The 20,669-nt window shown below is 37.7% G+C and overlaps 1 protein-coding gene across 2 annotated transcripts; it reads right to left on the minus strand.

Annotated features, from left to right (window-relative positions):
* Positions 1–2,320: 2,320 nt before the first annotated feature.
* ZC3H8 (zinc finger CCCH-type containing 8) lies at positions 2,321–20,400 on the minus strand. 2 transcript variants are annotated; one of them, XM_072951468.1, is made up of 9 exons: positions 20,227–20,400; positions 17,366–17,462; positions 12,220–12,451; positions 11,210–11,340; positions 9,409–9,531; positions 8,905–9,018; positions 7,616–7,723; positions 6,676–6,725; positions 2,321–3,030 (listed from the first exon to the last, which is right to left on the minus strand). In XM_072951468.1, exons 1-8 carry the CDS (start codon positions 20,304–20,306, stop codon positions 6,696–6,698), a joined length of 915 nt encoding a protein of 304 aa, XP_072807569.1. In that variant the 5' UTR covers positions 20,307–20,400; the 3' UTR covers positions 2,321–3,030; positions 6,676–6,695. The 2 variants fall into 2 exon arrangements, with proteins under 2 accessions (XP_072807569.1, XP_072807568.1); XM_072951467.1 differs by having other exon boundaries at positions 12,214–12,451.
* Between the last annotated feature and the right edge of the window lie 269 nt (positions 20,401–20,669).

Raw genomic sequence — 20,669 nt, forward strand, 5'->3', positions numbered from 1 at the left:
TGGCTGTGTTTATTAAAACTAGTCAGTGAACTGAGGTATTGCGCTGAAGGTCCGGAATCCTACTGAGACGGGACAAGTCATTTAATATCTGTGTCTGAATTCCCTAAGTGTTATGACTGGACCAAGTTAATGAGCCGAAAGACTACGTCCTTAACTTAAATTTTCTTACCGACAAAAACTGAGTTTCACTGTCATGTGGCTGTAAGTAACAGATCACAAAAGAGTTATATAAAACCCTTCACAAAGAATCTTAGAAATGAGAATTTTGTCCATTCTCCTCAGAGATTTCCATAGTGAAGACCCATATAAGAACTGCTTTCATGAAATTATTACTGGAAGAGTTAGGCTTTGCATCCTGCCTCCTTTCTGATAATGAGAGGTAAGTAGATAACCACTCCATCTTTTTTGTTTTGGCTCCAAAAAGGGTCAGAGATAAATTTAATACAGCCACAATAACCAGACTGACCAAATGCCACGTAAATTCGTGTACAGCTTTTTCCATTACAATTTTCTTGCTTGTATTTCCTCTGGTCCAGATTTTTTTTAAACTATGGTTTTAATATACACGTCCTTGCTAGGAGCTGCATCAAGGGTCAGTGAGATTTGCCTCCCAGGCGGAAGCCCAGGGGAGCAGAGGGCAGCGGGCACTGAAGCTTGGTATGGCTGAGCCGGCCAGACTCAGAGCACCCACGACGGGGCGACAAATGGACCTTGACTCCGGGAGGTACACAGTGGCGGCGTGGCTGCAGCGGCACACTGGGGAACCTGCCCTAACGTAGGAAAAGAGAGTGAACAGTAGAGAAGAGAGTGGGAAGTAAGTGGAGGCAGGAGACCAGTCGGGAGGGGCTGTCATAACCCGTACGCAGGAGACCCACAGCCTAACAGCTGCTTGCGGTGCACAGGGCCCGTCTGAGAGCGTATGTCTCGCCCTCAACTTGATGCAACACAAGTTAAGATGTTTCACTGACACCTATTGTTTGCCTCTTCAAAATAACAGTTGTAAAATAAGCACTATTTAAACTCTGACTTCTCAGTCCCTCAAACCTCTGCTTGGTCTTTAAAGTTCACAGGTGAGATGGGTACTGCTGTTTGGAATATAAGAATTACTTCTGCCTTATACATAAACTTTACATGCGTATTTATACCTCATAGGTATCACACTATGCATTATGTAATATTATAAGAAAATAAATTGTTTAAAACTCTCATAGAAGATTAAATAAAAGTCATTTTCAAGGCTCATGAAGATAGAGAAAGTACAAGGAAATTTCCTGTTTATTCCTCTTCTGTGCAATGGATCTCATCATCCACCTCATAGGGTTATGAGGCTTAAATGAGAAAGTTAAACAGCATTAGACAAGATAGCACAGTGCCTCCACATGGTGAGCGTGCACCAGCATTAGCTTATTGTACGTCAGTCAGCGTTAGCTTACGTACAGGTTGGCCATAAAAATCTACCTTCTATAAAATCTACCTTCTACAATTGTGCTCTGTGACAAGATCCTGAATTCTTCTACATTACATGTGATCTTTAAAGAAGATACACGGGGGAGGGTATAGCTCAGTGGTAGAGCACATGCTTAGCATGCACGAGGTCCTGGGTTCAATCCCCACAAACCTCCACTAAACATTAAAAAAAAATACATATCTTAATAAACACAAATTAAGATCATTAAAAAAGAATTTCCAACAGTTAAAAAAAAATAAAGAAGATATAAAGTATCAATTCTACAAGTAATATAACCACTCTTTTGCACAATTTCATTACATTATTGAAGGTTTCTGTAATGAACCCTTTAAAAGCATCCCCTCCGCCCCCTCCCCTGTGACTTCCTCTGGAAGATTCTAGCGCATTATCTTTCCGTCCTCCCGTCACAGCCAAGGAGTGACCCGATGAGCCTGGCAGACAGCAGTGGGACGCTGAGCGATGACTCACTCTCAGCTCATGGACTCCCGATGCTAAGGGCTCAGGATTAATCGTGGTTTCGTCCCTTCCTAGGACGAAATAAACCTTTGCTCGGAGTATGTGCAATACCTTTTTGTGCTTTAGTGGGATTAGGTTACAACCAAAGTAGCTTTGACTCATATTTGTAAACAGGACTTTGCTAAGAAGTGGCACTAACTTTGATGTACTCAAATGTATACAGCAGGCTAGTGGTGTTATCATTTCTCCCAGCAATAACATGATGATAGTTTCATTTTATAGAATTTTTCTAGTAATAGTCAGTACTGCTATATAAAAGTGCATATTTAGAATCTTATTATTTGTGATTGGAAATTTTTGTATTTGAATATTAAAGACATCACCACACTCCCAAAATTTACATTCTACACAGGTGTTTAATCTGACTACAATTTATGAACCAATGAAAAAGATAACCATTTTTATATCTTAACAGCAAAAAATTTAAGAACTCCAGGTTTAGGAATGGTACACCAAGAGACACTGGTCCATTTCATTTGTAATAGTAAGAAACTGGAAACAACTTTATCGTTCAACAACAGGGAATTGGTTTTAAAAAATCATGGAACGATAATTTAATCCAAAAAACAGAATTGTGAGCAACCATTAAAAATACATTGTGAATGTATTTAATGACATGAAAAGATCTAGTTGTGTGTTCATTGTCTGTTATCCCAATGTCTTCCCAGAGAAACTTAATAGTTTTCTCTCTTCAAATCTATTGCGTCTTCATCCATCCTCACTCAGCCTAACCTTGCTTCCTAGTTCATTTAGAAAACTCAGTCAAGCAGAAGAGACTTCTGCCGTTTACCACCACAGCCTTTACCCACAGCCAGCACCTCAGTCAAATATGCTCCTCCGTTTCAGTGGCTGGAACCATCTCCATAAAGACCAACCCCTTCACTTATACACTACATTCTGTCCCTGGGCGCCATCCATGAGAGAGTTGCACATCATTATAACGACACAAGGGGGGCGCTTTAAATGAGGTATCTTGTAAACCACTTCAAATCAAGTCTTGATAGTCTTCAACAGACACGGACACAACACTCTTCAACCACACAAAGCTACAGAAGAAAAGAGAAAACAAAAACACATCAGCCGATAAAAATGACTCACTTAGCCACCCACCCTCAACTGCCTCCCTCCAAAAAAACAGGCACAGAAGAAAACTGACACTAAAATCCAAACTGAATTAAATATAAATATCCCTGTTTAGGTATGTGAAAAAACAATTTCTGAATTGAAATTCAAAAACTAAGAACAAAACTGAACAAAAAAATGGAAGTAACGAAACAAGAGTTGACTGACCTCAGAAATGACAGAGGAAAAAGAAATCATATCAAAAATAAAGACTATAATGTAATACATACCAGATCTGAAGGGAAAGTTAATAAGGGTTAGTGGACAAAAATGGCAAAGGAAAATAAAAATGAGATGAAGAAAGAAAAATCATCTTAGAGAGAGCAAACACATAAATGTAACATAATATACACAGTAACTATAATACAGAATGAGAAGAAGCTAAAGCAAACATTCATCACTTCAATAAATGTGAATGGATTAATTCACTTATCAAAAGAAGAAAAGGATTTGTGGTTTGGCTCATAGAGCAAAACCCAACTATAGGCTCCATTCAAGAAACAAACCTAAAACTGACTCAGAAAAACTAAAAATAAAATGATAGGCAAATAAACATTAAAAGCAAATACAAACAAATATCTGGCTGCAACATAGAATCTGAAACCACATCAAGGAACTTTCTGTACTGTTACATCAAAATTGATTAATCTCTATTGTAGGTTGGATAGATATTGTCCCATGCATAACTTTGTAATATAAGGCAGTGGTTATTTGAAAAGCATTATCTAATTTATGCAGATCTTTCAAATGCTTCATTATAAAGTATTTAAAAAATCACATTCTTTACTATCATCACCCAATCGCACCAAAAAGCCTTTAAGTAGAAGAAAGCTTTCAAGCTCAGAGGCAGATCAAATGTTTTAAAATTGTCACTTTTGCTAAAAAGCCAGAATTTTATCATTGATAACATATACTTTCAGTTGTTTTCCTTAAAGTGCCAGGATCACTCCATTCAAAACTACCTGCGAAACACCCAAATTTGAAAAAACCAGTTTGTCCCTAAGTTATTCATTCAAGTAAAAGCATAGTCATGACAAAATGTAGCTAATTCAGCTTGCAACTGAAATAGCACAAATGCTTCTTCCTTGAGGACACTCCTCAGTATGTACAAATACTATATGAATCTTCCCCTTTTGCTGTATATAATATTGCAAAGACATCTACTCGAGAACTGAGATTTAATAACATTAATAATTTTTACTGCTTCACCAAGGACATGCTTAAATGAAATGACACCAGATGCAAATCTTTACAGAGAGGAGTTCTACTCAACTTTTAGAAACTAAACTGTCCCCTTGAAACACAAAACTCTTCTAGTGGAAATGCTTCCCCCATTTCCCCATTAAGTATGGTGCTGACTTTCTTCTTAAGGTATAATATTTTATCATAGTAAGAAAACACCCATTGAATGATCTTCTATGTGGAAAATGTAATGATTCCAGAATAAAAAAAAAACTGTTAGAACTAATAAATGAATTCAGCAAAATAGCAGGATACAAAGTTAACACCCCAAAATCAGCTGCGTTTTTATTTACGAACAATAACAATCTGAAAGGGAAATTAAAAAAACAATTCCATTTACTACACCTCAAAAAGAATAAAATTCTTAGGAACTAACCAAGAAGGTGAAAGATTTATACAATGGAAGCTACAAAACCCTGCTGAAAGAAATTAAAGACAGAAGTAAATGGAAAGACATCCTATGTTCATGAACTGAAGACTAAATACTGTTGTCAGCACTACGCAAAGTAATGAATGGTGCTGCTTCAATGCTGCTTCAGTGCAATCCCTGTCAAAATCACAATGACAGTTTTTGCAGAATAGAAAAATCAATCCTAAAATCTGTATGGACTCTCAAGGGGCCCCAAATAGAAAACTTTCTAGAAATGGAAGGTTGATGAGTGGGACTGGGTAGTGACTGCAAATGGGTAAAAGGGACCTTTTTGGGGCTGTCAAAAACAGTCTAAAATTGGATTTGGTGATGTTATGTAACTTTGTAAATTTGCCAAATTGTACAAATCGAATTGTACACTTAAGTGCTATATATAAATCATACCTCAATAAAGCCATTAAAAAAAAACTGTAACAAAGTAAAAGGGTCCAAAATAGGCAAGGTGCTCCTAAAGAACAACATCAGAAAAATTACCAAACTACATCAAAATCCAATAAAGCTCCAGGAATTAAGGCAGTGGAGTATTAGAGAAAAAGACAAACGGAGCCGACTAGAGATCCCAGAAATAGACCTCCGTTTGAAGGAAACTTGACATACACCAGAGAGGACGTTAGAAATCACTGGGGAAAGGGCAGTCTTTTCAGCTGAATGGTGCTGGGAGACTGATCATCTGTAAGAGGGGGGAAAAGTAAAATAAAATCAGGTCCCCATTGCATACTGTTTAAAAAAAAATTTTTCCAAAGGATTAAAATATAGGCATAAAAAGCCAAACACCAAAACCTAAAAGAAATTAGAAGTACTTCAGAGCTTCACGATAGGGAAGGATTTCTTAAATAAGACACAAAACACAAAACCTACCATAAAGAAAAAGTTTACCAAAGTAAGTAATTCCGCTCATTGAAACACCTTTAAAACAGTGAAAAGACAGCCCACAAAATGGGAGAAGACCTGCCACCCATTATCTCGCAAACAATTACATCAGGAGTATATAAAATCAAGTTATAAAGGTCAAGCAGCCCAACATAAACACAGGCGAAAGACATTTAAGGGATTTCACCAAAGATGAAGCTCAGAAGCTAGTAAACCCAAGGGAAGATGCAGAACTTTATGAAAATAAAGTGATGGAGCACCATTTTTATACCCACTAAATTGGTAAAAGGTAATTTAAGTCTTGACGATACAAAGCAACGGTGAGCGTGGAGAGACAGAAATTCTTTTACACAGCTGGCAGGAGTAAAAACTGTTTCAACTACTTTAGAAAACACTAGCATTATCTTAAGGTTTAAGATGATGTAACATTTCTCCTCCTTGGTATACTCAGGACAACTCACGCACATTTACATCAGGAGATACGTAACACACTTATTTATAACAATAGTTAAATTTAAAAAACTGAAAATAACCTCGATGTCCATCAATACAGAATGAATAAATAAACTGGAACAGTCACAGAATCAATGCTCTATAACAGTAAAAATGAATGACAACTGCATGTATCTACACGAATGAATCTCAGAAGCATAACATTGAGTGGAAACAGCAAGTCACCAATAAATACAGAATGTGATGCTGTTTAAGTCATATCCAAACACAAACAAAATACATACAGTATTGAGTGAATCATATACATTTGGTAAATCTACAAAGAAACTGAACAGGAGAATAAAAACACAGATAGTGACAAATCCAGGGAGGGAAGCAGGTCCAGGGAGATCCATGTATGTATCTATTTGTATGTATCAAATAGTTTGTAATTTTTTTAGTGGGGTAGGAGAGAGAAAAAGACTTCTTTTTGAGAAAAATGTAAAAAGGCCTATGTTCCCCTGACAATTTTTCTGGAGACATTTCAGAGGAGGATTGAAAAAAAAAAAAATCAAGCACTAAATTCTAATTTTACCTTTTTTCTGTATTTTACTTTCATGAAGATTTCTTTTCAGGATCCAAAACCTAATATGGGGGGGAATCGCACAATCATTCTTATGCATCAATGTCTAATTCAGGAACATCATCGTATTCTTGTAATTATCTAAAGATTCCAAATAATATTCATCTTAGTATTCACCCAATAATATTACCATAAGGGGAACTGCAAAATGACTTTTACATATACCATTTTTTCCATATATATTTCATACTAACAAACTTCCAAATATTTGGTATAATTTCTAATTCCAGGGTAACCGTTCATATTTCACAACCTAAAAATATCCAGAAATAAGCACCTTTGACTTTGTAATATTTGCATAGGCTCAAGGGAACTTATGCCACACAATGGAATGGTATGGTTTTAAAAGAATTTTTTATTTTCACTTTTATTTCAATTCAACTTTGAAGAGACTAGCTCCAACTAACATATGAGAAATGAAATAATATAAATAACTATTATTTTTAATTATCTTTCTTACAGCCTGAAAGAATATCTGAAGAAAACTGAAATAACTAACTACTGAAGTATGCTTTGATGGAACTCTAAAATATTTATCAACCAATGATCCTTAACTTTTCTCCTAAGAGTGTAACAGGTATACTGTGTCTCCTGTTTGTTGTGTTTGCCTTTGGTTAACTTAGCTATTAAGGTTGCTGACTACACTGAAGATTTTAAGAACATTTCAATTTACACCAGCAGTAAGTATGAACTTTCCTTTCCTACAAGGAAGTATATACAAATGAATAATAATTTTCTAAACTGAAGTAAATCCTTATATTATCCGTCCTAATATATAGCAAGTGCTAACATAGGAGGCATTCTCCTTAAGGAACAGTATCTTTTCAAATTCTCATGCTTAGTTCAAACATATTCGTTTAAAAAAGAAAACAAAAATTAAAATCGTACTCACTTTAGCCAGTAGTTCCTGTGTTTCGGCCGTCAGTGGAGCGTGTGAAAACTTGCAATATTCTCCCTGGTAACATTTTGCTCCTGTGTGGTAAAACTTGCAAGGATATTCATGTAATCCAAACGTTAAGGAAGAGAACAATTTCACTCCAACTAAAATAATTTGTTATTCATTTAATGACTTTATTTTTCCCACATAAAGTTCTTTTCTACTAGTAGAAACGTTAAATTCTCTATTTAAAATATGAGACAATAAACTATTAATTGGGTTACAAGAAAATCTAATTTTGGGATGATTCTATAAATCAAGTTTATTGGCTGTCATAGGACTTTTTCCCCCTTCATATCCATTCTTAAACTACAGGTATGTTTCACTAATACAAGAGAGAGATGTATATTTTAAATACTGTGAGAAATGGGATTATTTTAAAAGCATTCTTTTGGGGTGAGGGAATTAGAGTCAATGACAATGATATGTCTTACAAATCTGGATCCTTCACATATTAGGCTTCTTTAAAACAGGATCAATTTATATAATTTCAATACTGTTTTCTAGGGAAAATTTCTCAAGTTAGCATTTGAGATTGCTTGTATTGAATGACTGAAAGAAAACAGCTTTTGTGGTGATCAAAGGTGCAATGACCTAAAACCTTTATGTTCCTTTTTTTTTTTTTACAACACGTCTGGGCCATTTGCACTGAAGGGTTAGGGTTATTCTTCAAATTAAGAGACAACTGAGGGGGAGGGCATAGCTCAAGTGGTAGACCACGTGCTTAGCATGCACGAGGTCCTGGGTTCAATCCCCAGTACCTCCTACAAAATTAAATAAACCTAATTATCTTCCCTCACCAAAAATTTTTTTTAAATAAAATAACTTAAAAAAAATTAAGGGATAATTAAACTCTGTACAATACAGAATATACAGAAAACAAAAACCATGCAATTCCTGTCTCTTTTTAGGAAGTAGATTATATAAATATAGTCAATTAGTGACTGACACAGCAGAAATTCTGAGAAAGTTTTTCTGGGATTTGAATAGGTCTCGTGAACCTGTTAAACTACCCAGGTTGAGCGGATCCTCATTTGAGAGAAGATCTAAAAACTCCCACTTTCTTGGAGGAGGAAAAAAAAAAAAAATCCATGTACAATTTAATCACTTTGATACTGAGTTGAGCTTGGATAACGTAATTTTGCCATAGCTAAAACACTGGTTTTATTCAAAATTTTACATATTTAAAATGCTCATGTAAATATTAACAGAAAGTAAAGCTACTATATCTCGTGATAAAGGATATTATGCAAATACAGACAGTTTTCGCCTCTGGTACAATATCCTTGCACATAAAACTTACACATTTCCTTTTTCTTCTCTATCTCTGCATCATGGTCAAATTTACACTGGTCTCCCTGGGCCAAAAGAAGAGCAAGAAAAAGCCATTATTTCTCACAGTTACAATTCTTAACTTTAGATAAGCAACAGATTCCAGAAAAACACAGTCTAACGCAGTACAGTCTAATTCTTAATGAACTATCTTATAATAACATCACATATATCTGCTTAAAATTTGTGAAATCGTTAACATTTTTAACACAAAGAATTTTTTTAGAATTATCTATTTTTTAAGCATGAAAGAATATTTCAGTAAAACTTTCTAATTGAAATTTTTCTATAAGGAAACAGTTCTAAAATTGTACAGGTATGCTTTTGGAGTGTCTAATGGAAACAGGAGTTGGTTTTAGTACATTTTTGCTATACCTTACAGTTTAGTGCATTTGTGCTTATACATTTTTTTATACCTTAATACATTTTCTTTCAAGAAAATATTTACAAATCTGCTTTCCGTGGCGTTGCACTGTGTGCTGGTTGATGAATCCCTGGCTCATTATCACAGGCTGCTGCTTCTCTTTAGGTTTACCATCCTTCGAAAACAAAAACAAAAAACTAAATGTGAGAAGCAGAAAATTAAATATTTTACTCCATTGTACAAAATTATTTTAAATCACCTTTAAAACATTAAAAAGTAACTCTTCTAAATTGGCCTTCAAGTAGGATTTGGACTTTTTGTACATCCGTTGGGAAAAACAAAAATGAATGTTTTGTCAGTTTCAACAGCTTTCCATCACTGAACATTAGTGTTTGTGCAATCTGAGTATTTTATTGTACCTTGCCCTTATTTAAAAAAATTAATTAAAACGTTTAAAAAGAAAAGTACCACTACTTGTGATAAAAAGTGAAGTCTAAGAATAAGGCTCTTTAGAACAACGAGGGCAAAACTGGAAATCATAAGCTAAACCAAAAACAAAGAGCTATACCAAAGTGGCGCAGTCCTGAATTTCAATTAGATGCTTGCTAGGTGTGAGCCGAGTTTACTGATGAGCTCAAATTAACAAACATAATTAGAAATAGAACCTCAAAGATAGTGCTAAAGGTATAAAAACAAAAGGGGACTTTTATATAAAAACAAAAGGGGAATTTCATTTTGGCTGTTTAGAAATATAGATCACCTTTAGTGTGTGGTACCACTTACAGCTTCCACGTATCATATTCCTCCTGGTTTGTGCAAAGAAGGGAGCTGACTGTACATTTATGTCACCTACTTCACAATAAAGTCAAACTTCCACTTAGGACCACGAAAATTATGTGTCTAATAAATGTGTCAGTTTTAACTTTGGGTTTTATTAGATTCTGTTATTAAATTCCAACATATATGTTTATAATTTGTTCCTCATGTAGAAGGGCTGTCGGCTTTGGCTGAACAATCCTCTGAGTCAATGGAAACCAAATGAAAGGGAAGTCTGCCCGGGCCTCACCCTGGCCTGGCCCTGTGTGACTCTGGGCAGTTACCTGAGCTTCAGATCCCTCCTTTGTAAAGCAGATTTTAAGCGTTTATTAAAAAAATTTTTTAAGCGCGGTCCTGGAGATCCAACCTAGGACCTCCCGGGGGTCCAGGCGTGCACCCTGCCACTGAGCTTTACTCGCCCCCCAGATTTTACATAAATATGCTTCAATCTATAGTATCTGGCATTTCTAATATTTTACCACCCCTAACTCTTGGCATCTGGACCAAGCCTGACAAAAAAGATTGCCATCCAGTTTAGAAGCCCTCAGAAAAGCAGAGTCCAGAGGAGTCGCTGATTCTATCCTGATTACATCCGCAGACCAAGGAAGAGGAGTCTCTACAATGCCAAATCAAAAGACCAGGAGGGCAGGGAGTGTTTGGTAAGGCTAAGGCTCAAAAATATTCACTTTTAATTTCCAGAGGGAGGAGTCAAGAACCAACAGACCAGGGACTGCAACAGCAGAAACTCTGTAAGACTGGCCTTTGGAATGGCCTCATGGCTATCTTATCTTCTCCCTGCTTCCCGCACCTGTTTTTCCAGAGGCACTGAAGGGGGCTTGTGTGCGTGTATTCCGGGGCAACAGGCGTGACACTAAGGCTTAAAGTGGGTACGGGCAGGTGATGAGTGTGGGGAAAGGCAGTGCGACAGTGAGAAGGAAGCACATGGAGCCCACCGGTGGGAAGAGATTTCCACTGAGGCAGAAGATAAAAACCCAAGAGCAGGCTGTGTCCTCTGATGTGCATATACACTCCTGTACCTGTTCCTGTGAGCCACGGTTCCTCAGGGAGGCATTTGGTCCCTTGTCTCCAGCACCAGGCCATTTTCGTTTCATTTTCTTCTGTTTACCATTCTTTTTAAGGTTTTTATTTTTATTTTTCTGTTTAACAGCTAAAAATAATAAAGTTAATTTTAAAGATGATATAAAAGGACAACAGTAGTTCATTCTTAGGAAGTATATTCCATGATAATCCAGGAGAAGCTCTCCACTGCTCAACGAGTTGAACTGTCTTTCTAGAAGCTCTGGGATTAAGACACCAAAAAGAGAATCAATATATTCTAGATCCCTAATTCATTCTTTGTGACAATATATAAGGTATTGCCAGGGGAAAATATAAAGCAAGATAATTAATGAAATCAGTCTTGCCAGCCGTCAGCCACATCCTTTTGAAGTGTTGAAAGTACAATGGATCTAATTAGAAATTGCTTTAAAATGATCTCATATATGACTGTCAGACTATTCACTGAAAACATTTTATATAGACTAAGCTTACCTATACATCCATTTTAATCAGAAATACATTTTAAGAGGGGAAAAAAAGTGATAAAATGAGAGGATTAAAAAATCTCATTTACAACTGGCATTTGTCCTCATATCCACGGCTAAATTTCATTTTAGTAATCTAAAAGGATATGTTTCTGAGTTTAGTCTGACACACCACCATCCTTGACATTAATTACACCCATTCTCCTTTAGATGTTGGCGACACAAACAGGAATGTCCTGTCCTTCATACACACTCAGGCCAGGGAATCAGCATCCTCCCTTTCAAAGTAGGCAAGTCATGTCCTTTGAAAACCCTCCTGTTCTCTCTGCTCCTCCTGCAAACTGAGCCTCTGCACACCGAGTGGCCAGCTCACATCTGGTATAAAGATCCATGGAAAGCTAATCTTATCATGAGACACAGTGCAGGAGAGCCACTCCACCCCCTCCCCTATCACTTTAAATTTATCACCTTACATGATAAAACGGTTTGATTCTCACCTTTACCTTTCTGAGTATTCTTTGCTCCCTCTTTCTTCACAGATTCTTCAGGAAGCGATAAGGACTGAGCGACATTTGCCATCTCTTTAGCTTGAATGTACTGCTGAAGCTCTTTAGCAAAACTGTCTTCTGATTCCTGACTGCAGATATCATCATCACTGTACACGTCATAGTCCTTGCTTCTTGATTTTCTATGCTGCAGATTCTTCGGTGAGGTGGAGTTTCCAAAGTGCCTAAACTAAGTGAAAATTAAATTTTCAACTTTAAAAACCTAGCATGATTCAAAACAAGCTGGTTATAAAGAGGAAACAAAGACTGGCCATGAACTGATTGTTGTTTTTGATTGATGGGTACACGGCACATAGGGGCTTCACGTGCTACTCTTTCCACTCTTACATATGTGAACTTTTCCAGAATTAAAACACACACACACACAGTACATCCATTCTTAAATGTAATTTGAAGGAAGATTCTGAATCTGCAGTACACTGTGTGTACTTAACTGAATTGAAAGACTAAAGCCCCACATCTTAATTATTTGCTATAAAGGGACTACCATATTACATTTCACATTTGACATCTCCCTTCGTATTGACTATACTTTTAAATAGTTTAATTCAATAGCTCATCATTTCATAAAAGAACAAGTGAACGGTGATGGCCCAGGTGAAAATCCACCATACTGAGCTACATCACAGCTCCCAAGGCCAATTTCTGTCTATAACTCACAGTATTGGTGGCAGAGGCGGTGGCAGCAGCCATGACAAGTGGGAAGGAATTGTCCCGGTCTCTGTAATCAAGTTAATTTTACTTTCAGAAATCATTTTCTACCTCTGCTGTTGGAGCTGCCCCACGGTGACAGCTACAAACACAGGCATCCCCGGGAACAGGGACCCAGGTGAGGCTCCTGACCCGGAAGCAGCCTGACATCATCACAGCAGACAACCTAAAGCACTTTGTGTACAAAATTTCCCAGTATTGGGTACACAGGTGTCTATGCTTGGTGACACAGGTGTATCAACTGATTACAATAATATGTATGATACATTTCAATTAAAAAAGGTTTATTTTAAAAAGTCCAATTGTCAAAGGGCTCAGAGGACGTGTCTATCACTAAACTGGCCAATTATCCTGCTCCAGAGCTTTTGGACCTGGTCTTATCCACCTTCACGTAACTGATGAAGGCTGCAAACGCAAAACAAACAAAAAACAAAATAAGAGAATCACAAAATACAGTAGGGGGTCCAATTTAATGCTTTATCCTGGATGCTGAACTTCTAAGCTGAGAGTCGTATCACCAGAGGACTGACTGTAGACCTAGAAAAGGATGTGCTCCCTGCTTGAAGAATCAAACGAGCTAAGAAAGTTTCTTAACCCGACAAGGGCTTCACCGCGCATCTTATCTTCACTACACCAGACAAGACTACCAACCCATCCACAATTTACCAGCCTCTGAGTTTCTGATCACCAAGTCCTCAAGAAAGAGCACCCTTTTCCAACTTAGGAGTTCTTTTTTGAACTCTAGTGAAAGCAAATTATTATCCCCAAAAGAAGAATTCCCTTCTCATTAGTAAATCTGTATAACAAATACTTCATTACTATTATTATATGTTAAATTATGTCAATAAGGAAGTTGTGGGAATTTGTTTCCTCTCTCGTTATACCAGTACCTACAGTCTATCTTCGGTTTTGCTCCTTGGCTTACAAAACCTAACATATTTGCTGTTTTGTCCTTTACCGAAAATATTTACTGACTCCTGATCAGGAGAATGAAACAAAATAGCAGGAAAAAGAGAAAAACTGATCCAGACGAAGCAAATATGATTCAAGGCAAAGAAAAGAACACAGAAATTTTTAAATAAATTCTCATAGATATTAAGATAATGTTATATTTTTTAAATGCTAGAAAGCTATAACGAAACAGGACAAGAAAGAACTCCTGAATAGTTAAATTGTGATTTGTGAAATAAAGATGGGGAAATTTCTTAGAATGTAAAGAAAAAAGACAAAGAGTAATATGACTTGTGTATGAAGGGTATTGAGTGAAGAGTCTCACCAAATAACTTCAGCACAGTGAATAAAGAAAGATTCACAATCTCCAACAACACCAAGAATAAAAAGAGAAGAAGCGAAAAGCTTCCTGGGAGAACAGGATACTTACAAAGTAACAAGAATCGATTGGTAAGATGTCACATCAGCAACACTGGATAGCAGGAGGAAACAGTAATAACCTCGAGCCTAATTCTACTTCAGCCAAATCACCTCTCAACTATGACAATAAAGTCAAGATACTTTCAGAAACGTATGTAAGAACTCAAAAGGTTAATCCCATGCATTCCTATAGAGAACAGTATGTGCCAGCAAAATGCGAAACCAACAGTTAGACAATTGTGCTTAACAGGAAATTATATTCAGTATCTTGCAGTAACCTATAAAGGCAAAGAATATGAAAATGAATATATGTATGTTTATGTCTGACTGAAACATTATGCTGTACACCAGAAACTGACACACTGTAAACTGACTATACTTCAATTTTTAAAAAATGGTTCTTAAAAAAAAGATGCAATTTACAATAGCCTCATCAAACACCTAGAAATAAATGTAAGATTTAAGATACAAAGAAAATTAGAAAACATTGCTGAGGAAAATTAAAGAAGAACCAAAGATTGGACAATTCAATATTCTGAAGATGTCAGTTCTCCCCTAAATGATCCATAGATGCAATGCATTCCCAAGTGGAAAATCCCATCAGGGTTTTCTGTGTAACTTGACAAACTGTTTCTAAAATTTACACGGAAATGCAAAGGGCTAAGAATTTTAAAGCCTAGACATTTAAAGAAGAAAAACAAAGTGAGAGGACTTGCTTACCTGATACCCAAACTCATCATAACAAAGCCTTAATAATTAATACAGTGAAATCTTGGGGGAAGGGACCTATCAGAATACAAATACTTGATTTTTGACAATGGTGACACTGCAGATCCATGGTGAAAAAGACAGTTCTTTTCCCCACTGAATGTGCCTGAACAATTGAGTACGATAATTTTTTTTAAAGTAAAACAAACTTTGTCCCCTGTACCCCATAATATATCCCCAAATCAGTTCTAAGTGATTATAAGCTTAAATGGGAAAGGCAAAAACAGTAAAACTTTTAGAAGACACTGTAGGGAAATATTCCTAATTATCTCAAGATACTTAAATACAACAAAGCACTGACTATAAAGGAACAGATTGAAAAATTTGAATACATTAAAATTATAAACTTTTTATCAAAAAATGCTATTGAGTAGAAAGAAAGCCACTTTGCAACACATAATCCACAACGAAGGGGGAAAAAACCCAATATCCAGGATAAAGGGAAAAAAAGGCTTATAATGGCACACAAAAAAATGGAAATCTAAATGGACAAACATGAAAAGATGCTCCATCTCAGTAGTAATCAAACTAAATTTCAATGAGATACCTCACCAGATGGCAAAAAATAAAAAGGGTAACAAATATTAAGTGTGGAGCAGTGAAAATACAGTCTCTCATGCACCGCCTGTGGGATTAAAAATCGGTAGAACCACTTTGGAATACAGTTTGGCATCATGGTAAAGGGAAAGCTGCTTATACTGTAAGTCCCAGCAGCTCCTCCCCCAGGTAAATGCGGGGCACATGTGCAGCAGGATACACGTGAAAGAAGGTACCAGCATCGCCCATTACCTCCAAAAATGGACATCAAACCAAATGTCCACCAACACTAGACTCCAGCACATTCAAATAATGGAATGCTATGCAGCAAAGAAAATGAACCAATCAGTATACACCACAAGGTCTATGAATCTTATAAACGTGACATTGAGAAAAAGAAGACAGAAAAGAACACATACAACACTATTCTATTTCTATAACGTGCAAAAAACAGGCAAGGAAAAAAGCTACATTCTAAGGATGACAGCATTAGTAGTAAAACGGTGGAGAACACAGAGGTGACAGTATACAAGCTTGGACTGCAGTCATCTCCAGGAGGAAAGACGGGAACACGACTGAGAAAGGAGGCATCGGAGGTACAGTGGGTAAAGCTCTTTCTTGACTTACAAGGCGTTTATCTGGGTGTTCTCTTTTTAATGAGCTATGATATTATACAGTTATGTTTTCTGCATTTGTAAGTAAAGAGCCTAGCCTGAAGGAAGCCTACTTAGGAATAATCTAGGTGTCCATCTTTTCACAGTATTGTTTCTGGGAAACTCCTTAAGATAATTGTGCAAATCTGTATCTGCCTATCTCTTGAATGGGGCTACTCACAGATGGGGGAACTTTAAGAGGGTATGACCAGGGCCTCCGTGACTAAGACAGTATTAAAAACGTGTAGGAAATCCAAGTTGTAGTTTCCTGGTGCCCACCATGGCTCTAGTCCACAGCAGCCATATATGCCCCAAAGGGCAAAAGAAGTACCTTAGACTGTAACCTCATTTGGAAACAGGGCCACTACATGTATAATTAGTTAAGATGAGGTCGTTACGGTGGGCTTTAATCCAATATGACTGATGTCCTAATAAAAAGGGGAAATTTAGACACAGACATATTCACACAGGAATATCCTTCAAACATGAAGGTAAAGATAAGATGATGCTTCTGGAAGCCAAGCCAAGGAAGACCAGACTGCTGGCAAACCAATCAGAAGCTAGGGGAGAATATGGAACAGATTCTTCCTCACAGCCTTCAGAAGGAACCAGCCCTCCCACCACCTTGCTCTTGGACATCTAGTCTTAAGAACCACAAGGCAATGAATTTCTGTTAAGTCACCCAGGATGCAGTAATTTGTCATGGTGTCCTAGCAAACTAATATAAGCTTCAAGCTACAAATCACTAAGGTTAGTCAAGTTAGCAAATCAAAATTTTTCAATCTAATTTGAAAAGAAAGAAGTTTTCGAAACACTTGACAACCCACTTCAGAAACAGGGAAAACTAAAAGCAATGCACTAAAAACAGTTCATGTTAAATGACAACAAAGTTCTTAAATAATACTTTTCTAAAAAGCATAACCATGTTTCCTGGATATAAGTAACTGTGTCTCAAATGCTGACTAAAAAGAGACAAACAGGTCCCTAGTCAATTTCTCACATCCATTCCTGTCTGTTTTTTCAATATGCCAACTTAATCTTACTTTTTTGGGAATTTGCTCACACTCCAGTTTTACTTCCCATTTTATTTTCTCTTCTTGCGTTTCTTCAACTTCTGTACCATCTATTTCACCATCGATTCTGTAGCAAAAATATCAAATAACACAAAAGGGTTTTTCAACCTGAAAAGGGTTCATACCATAGTATTAAAATTCACTGCTTTGGTTTACCTTCAAGTTGCCCTCAGACAAATTCCAAATTCAAATCCTACCCTAAATACTCCAGAGAAATAACGTACAAAATTATGATGAGTAGTAAGCCTCAACATATGTTTATGAATAAACTGCAAAGCTGAATTTTTAGATTACATAACTTTAATGTTCACCTACTAGCAGCTATCTAAATCATCCATCCATTCATCAAGTACTGAGTAGCCACTGTGTACCAATCCAGGCAGGAAGAGCCAACTTCCTATTCAAAATATCCACCTGGACATCTACTGGACAGTCTCATAGATCTAAAACTCTTGATCGAATCCTCCTGCTATCTTAAATAGCAATTTCATCCTTCTAATGATACAGACCAAAAATCTTGAAGTCGACCTTAACTCCTCTCTCATATTCCCTGCCCAATCTGTGAGGAAATGCAGTTTATCTTCAAAATATATCCGTATCTGACCACTTCTTGCTACTAATACTACGATCCAAGCTACTCTTGGCCCTTGCATTCACCCTCAACACAGCCAGATGGCCCTGCTAATATGTCACTCTCTGCTGAAAACTCTCCAATACTCCTCATCTCATTCAAGGCAAAAGCCAAAGTCCTTATCATGGCACCTACAAGGTCCTACACAATCTGCCTCCCCTGATTCCCCATCCCAATACTTCTCAAATTCTTCTTCTCTTCAAGTCTATTCTATACTGTTCTTACTCCACTCCAGTTGTCATCCTGGCCACTTCGCTCCGACCACCCAATCACAGCAAGTGCACTCCACCCAGGACTTTTATATGAAATACTCTTTTCACTAGATAATCAACCTCTCTCACCTCCTTCAGGTCCCTACTCAAATGTTAACTGATCAATGTTATTAGAGAGGCTTTCCTTAACTATCTTCTTTAAAATATCTACATCCTCTCTGCCATCCCACCCTCCCTCATCTCCCTGCCCTGCTCTCATTTTCTCCATGGCATTTGCCATCACCTAAAATGCTACATATTTATGTATTGCCTGTGCCCCAAGAAATAAATCTCATGAGCATGGGGATTTTTATCTGTTTGTTTATTGCTAGATCCTCAGGGCCTAGAATAATGTCTCCTACATAGCAAGTGCCCAATAAATGAGTAGTCCCATCAGAAAATTACTAGGAAAAATACCCAGAAACCATAAAAGATGGATTTATTTCACTGCATTTAAAACAAACAAAACCTTTATGCACTGAAAATAATGCCATGGGCAATTCATAAGACAAATAAGAAACTGGGCATAAAATACTTGGAGATTCTAAAATTTTAAAGAGAAAGACCAACCAAGAGAAAAACAGGCAAAGAATGTTCACAGACACCATACTTCAATACCAGTCTCCACCTAAAAGTGTCTTTTATGTAGTTCAGCAGTTTTTGTGAATGGAATCTTCTGTCCAGTGCATTTTCAAATTGATAGCTCCTATTGGTTTTTCCTACGTAGCTATTCTCTCTTGATGATTCACCTTAATGAACTCTCTCATGTATTTTAAGTTTATTAGCTCCTCTCATTTTTCTTTGTAGCTAATCATAAGCATATCATCTGCAAGTAATTAATGTCTTTGTCTCTTTTCAGTATGTGTGTTATTTTAGTCATTCTTTCTTGGAAGCATGGTGGTGAAATCATACATCTTGATGTAAGACTGTGTTGATAACTCAATCCTATAACTGTACAAGTTTCTGTGATCTTGGCAAGTTATTTATTCTCTTTGTGCCTCAATTTTCTCATCCGCAAAACCGAGGATAATATCTTCTAAGGTTATTCTGAAGATTAAATGACATATTTCACACGAATCCTGTAGTAAACCTCTTGATAGTGGCTTGAATTAAGGTAATAGTTTCAATTAAGGTATCTGAGACAGAAGTGAAGGGCTTTCAGTGATATGAAGAGGTAAGATCAACCAGAATAAGAACTATATGGAGGATAAGAAAAAATAAAGGAATAAAGAATGTGTCACGGGTTCGGCTTAGGGAAATTTGGGGAAAACATGTAGGTTTAAAATAAAAGATGGCTTTTTAGCACTTCAGACTCGCAGGCAAAAAACAGTGAATGAATACCTGGGTGTAAACAAACTACACGAATGAGATAAAACATTTGCGCCATTTGGCCAGCAGTTTCAGTGCCTTTTTCAGCCTAACGGAAACGTATTCGAATGGTGTTTGCTGCTTTATTATGATCTTTATGATCTTTCAATGTAAATCAAGGGGCTAAATAAAGGCAGACTAGTCACTGCTTATCCTTAGGGCTTCGTCTTTTCTACCAAAAAGAGCCTTGCACGTGTAAGTGAAAAATGACAAACGACCTCCGTCCTCCAGGAGCTGACGGTCTGGATGTGCAAATGCTCTGGGAACGCAGGCGGGCTCCCAACCCGCCCAGAGGGGCCGGAGTGCAGAGAAAGGGAGCGTCCTGGATCCCCCTCGTCCCCACCCCGCCCGCCGCCGCCGCCGGGACCCTGCCGCCCCCCCACCCCGGCCCAGGCTCCCGGGGCCTCTGGCCGCGGCGGCCTACGGACCCAGCCCCACCTCCGGTTTCTAACCCCTTCCCTCGAGCGACCTCTCGTCGCCCGGCCGTGGCACTAGCCCGCGCGAGGCCCCAGCGGCCTCCCGGTGGATGGAAGAGGCGGAACCCCCCCGCGTTCAAAGCATGAAAAGACTGGGGGGGTCACCTTTCGTCAGAGTCCAGGGTGGGTTTCTTGCCGAGAGCCGGGTTGGGGGGTTTGGAGAAAAGATTCTCAAAATCCATCATCCTCTCCAGAGCCTGGGAGCCACAGAGTAACAAGCACGGCGTGAAGAGGTGGAACCTGGCTCAGCGCACGCCGAACCGCAGATCACCCCGCGCATGCGCGGTTCCATCCTTCGATCTGCGCACGCCCGGTGTCTCCCACCTCCCCGGCTGCTCTGCGCAGGCGCAGCCCTAATTATGCGCCTTTAGGCGTACTTTCCGGTACTTTACCTTAAATATTTAGTAGAATTTTTAAACTTAGTCCTTGGGGCTCTCCTTTATTTCATTATGGTGAAAACTGTTTGATGGAAGTCACAATGTTTCAGGAATGGTAGCAATAGCTAACATTTATTTGAGCATTCACTTTCTTTTTTAATTGAAGTGTAG

The sequence above is a fragment of the Vicugna pacos genome, chromosome 28 (assembly GCF_048564905.1).
Source record: "Vicugna pacos chromosome 28, VicPac4, whole genome shotgun sequence".
NCBI lineage: Eukaryota > Metazoa > Chordata > Mammalia > Artiodactyla > Camelidae > Vicugna > Vicugna pacos.

Excerpts from the sequence above, each read along its gene's own strand:
- ZC3H8 (XM_072951467.1), bottom strand. The coding sequence starts at position 20,306 with ATGATGGATTTTGAGAATCTTTTCTCCAAACCCCCCAACCCGGCTCTC. Across the intron at positions 11,341-12,213 it reads GAATACTCAGAAAGGTAAAG|CTGTTAAACAGAAAAATAAA; the intron begins GTGAGAATCAAA and ends TATTATTTTTAG. Across the intron at positions 9,019-9,408 it reads TTGAAAGAAAATGTATTAAG|GGAGACCAGTGTAAATTTGA; the intron begins GTATAAAAAAAT and ends CTTTTGGCCCAG.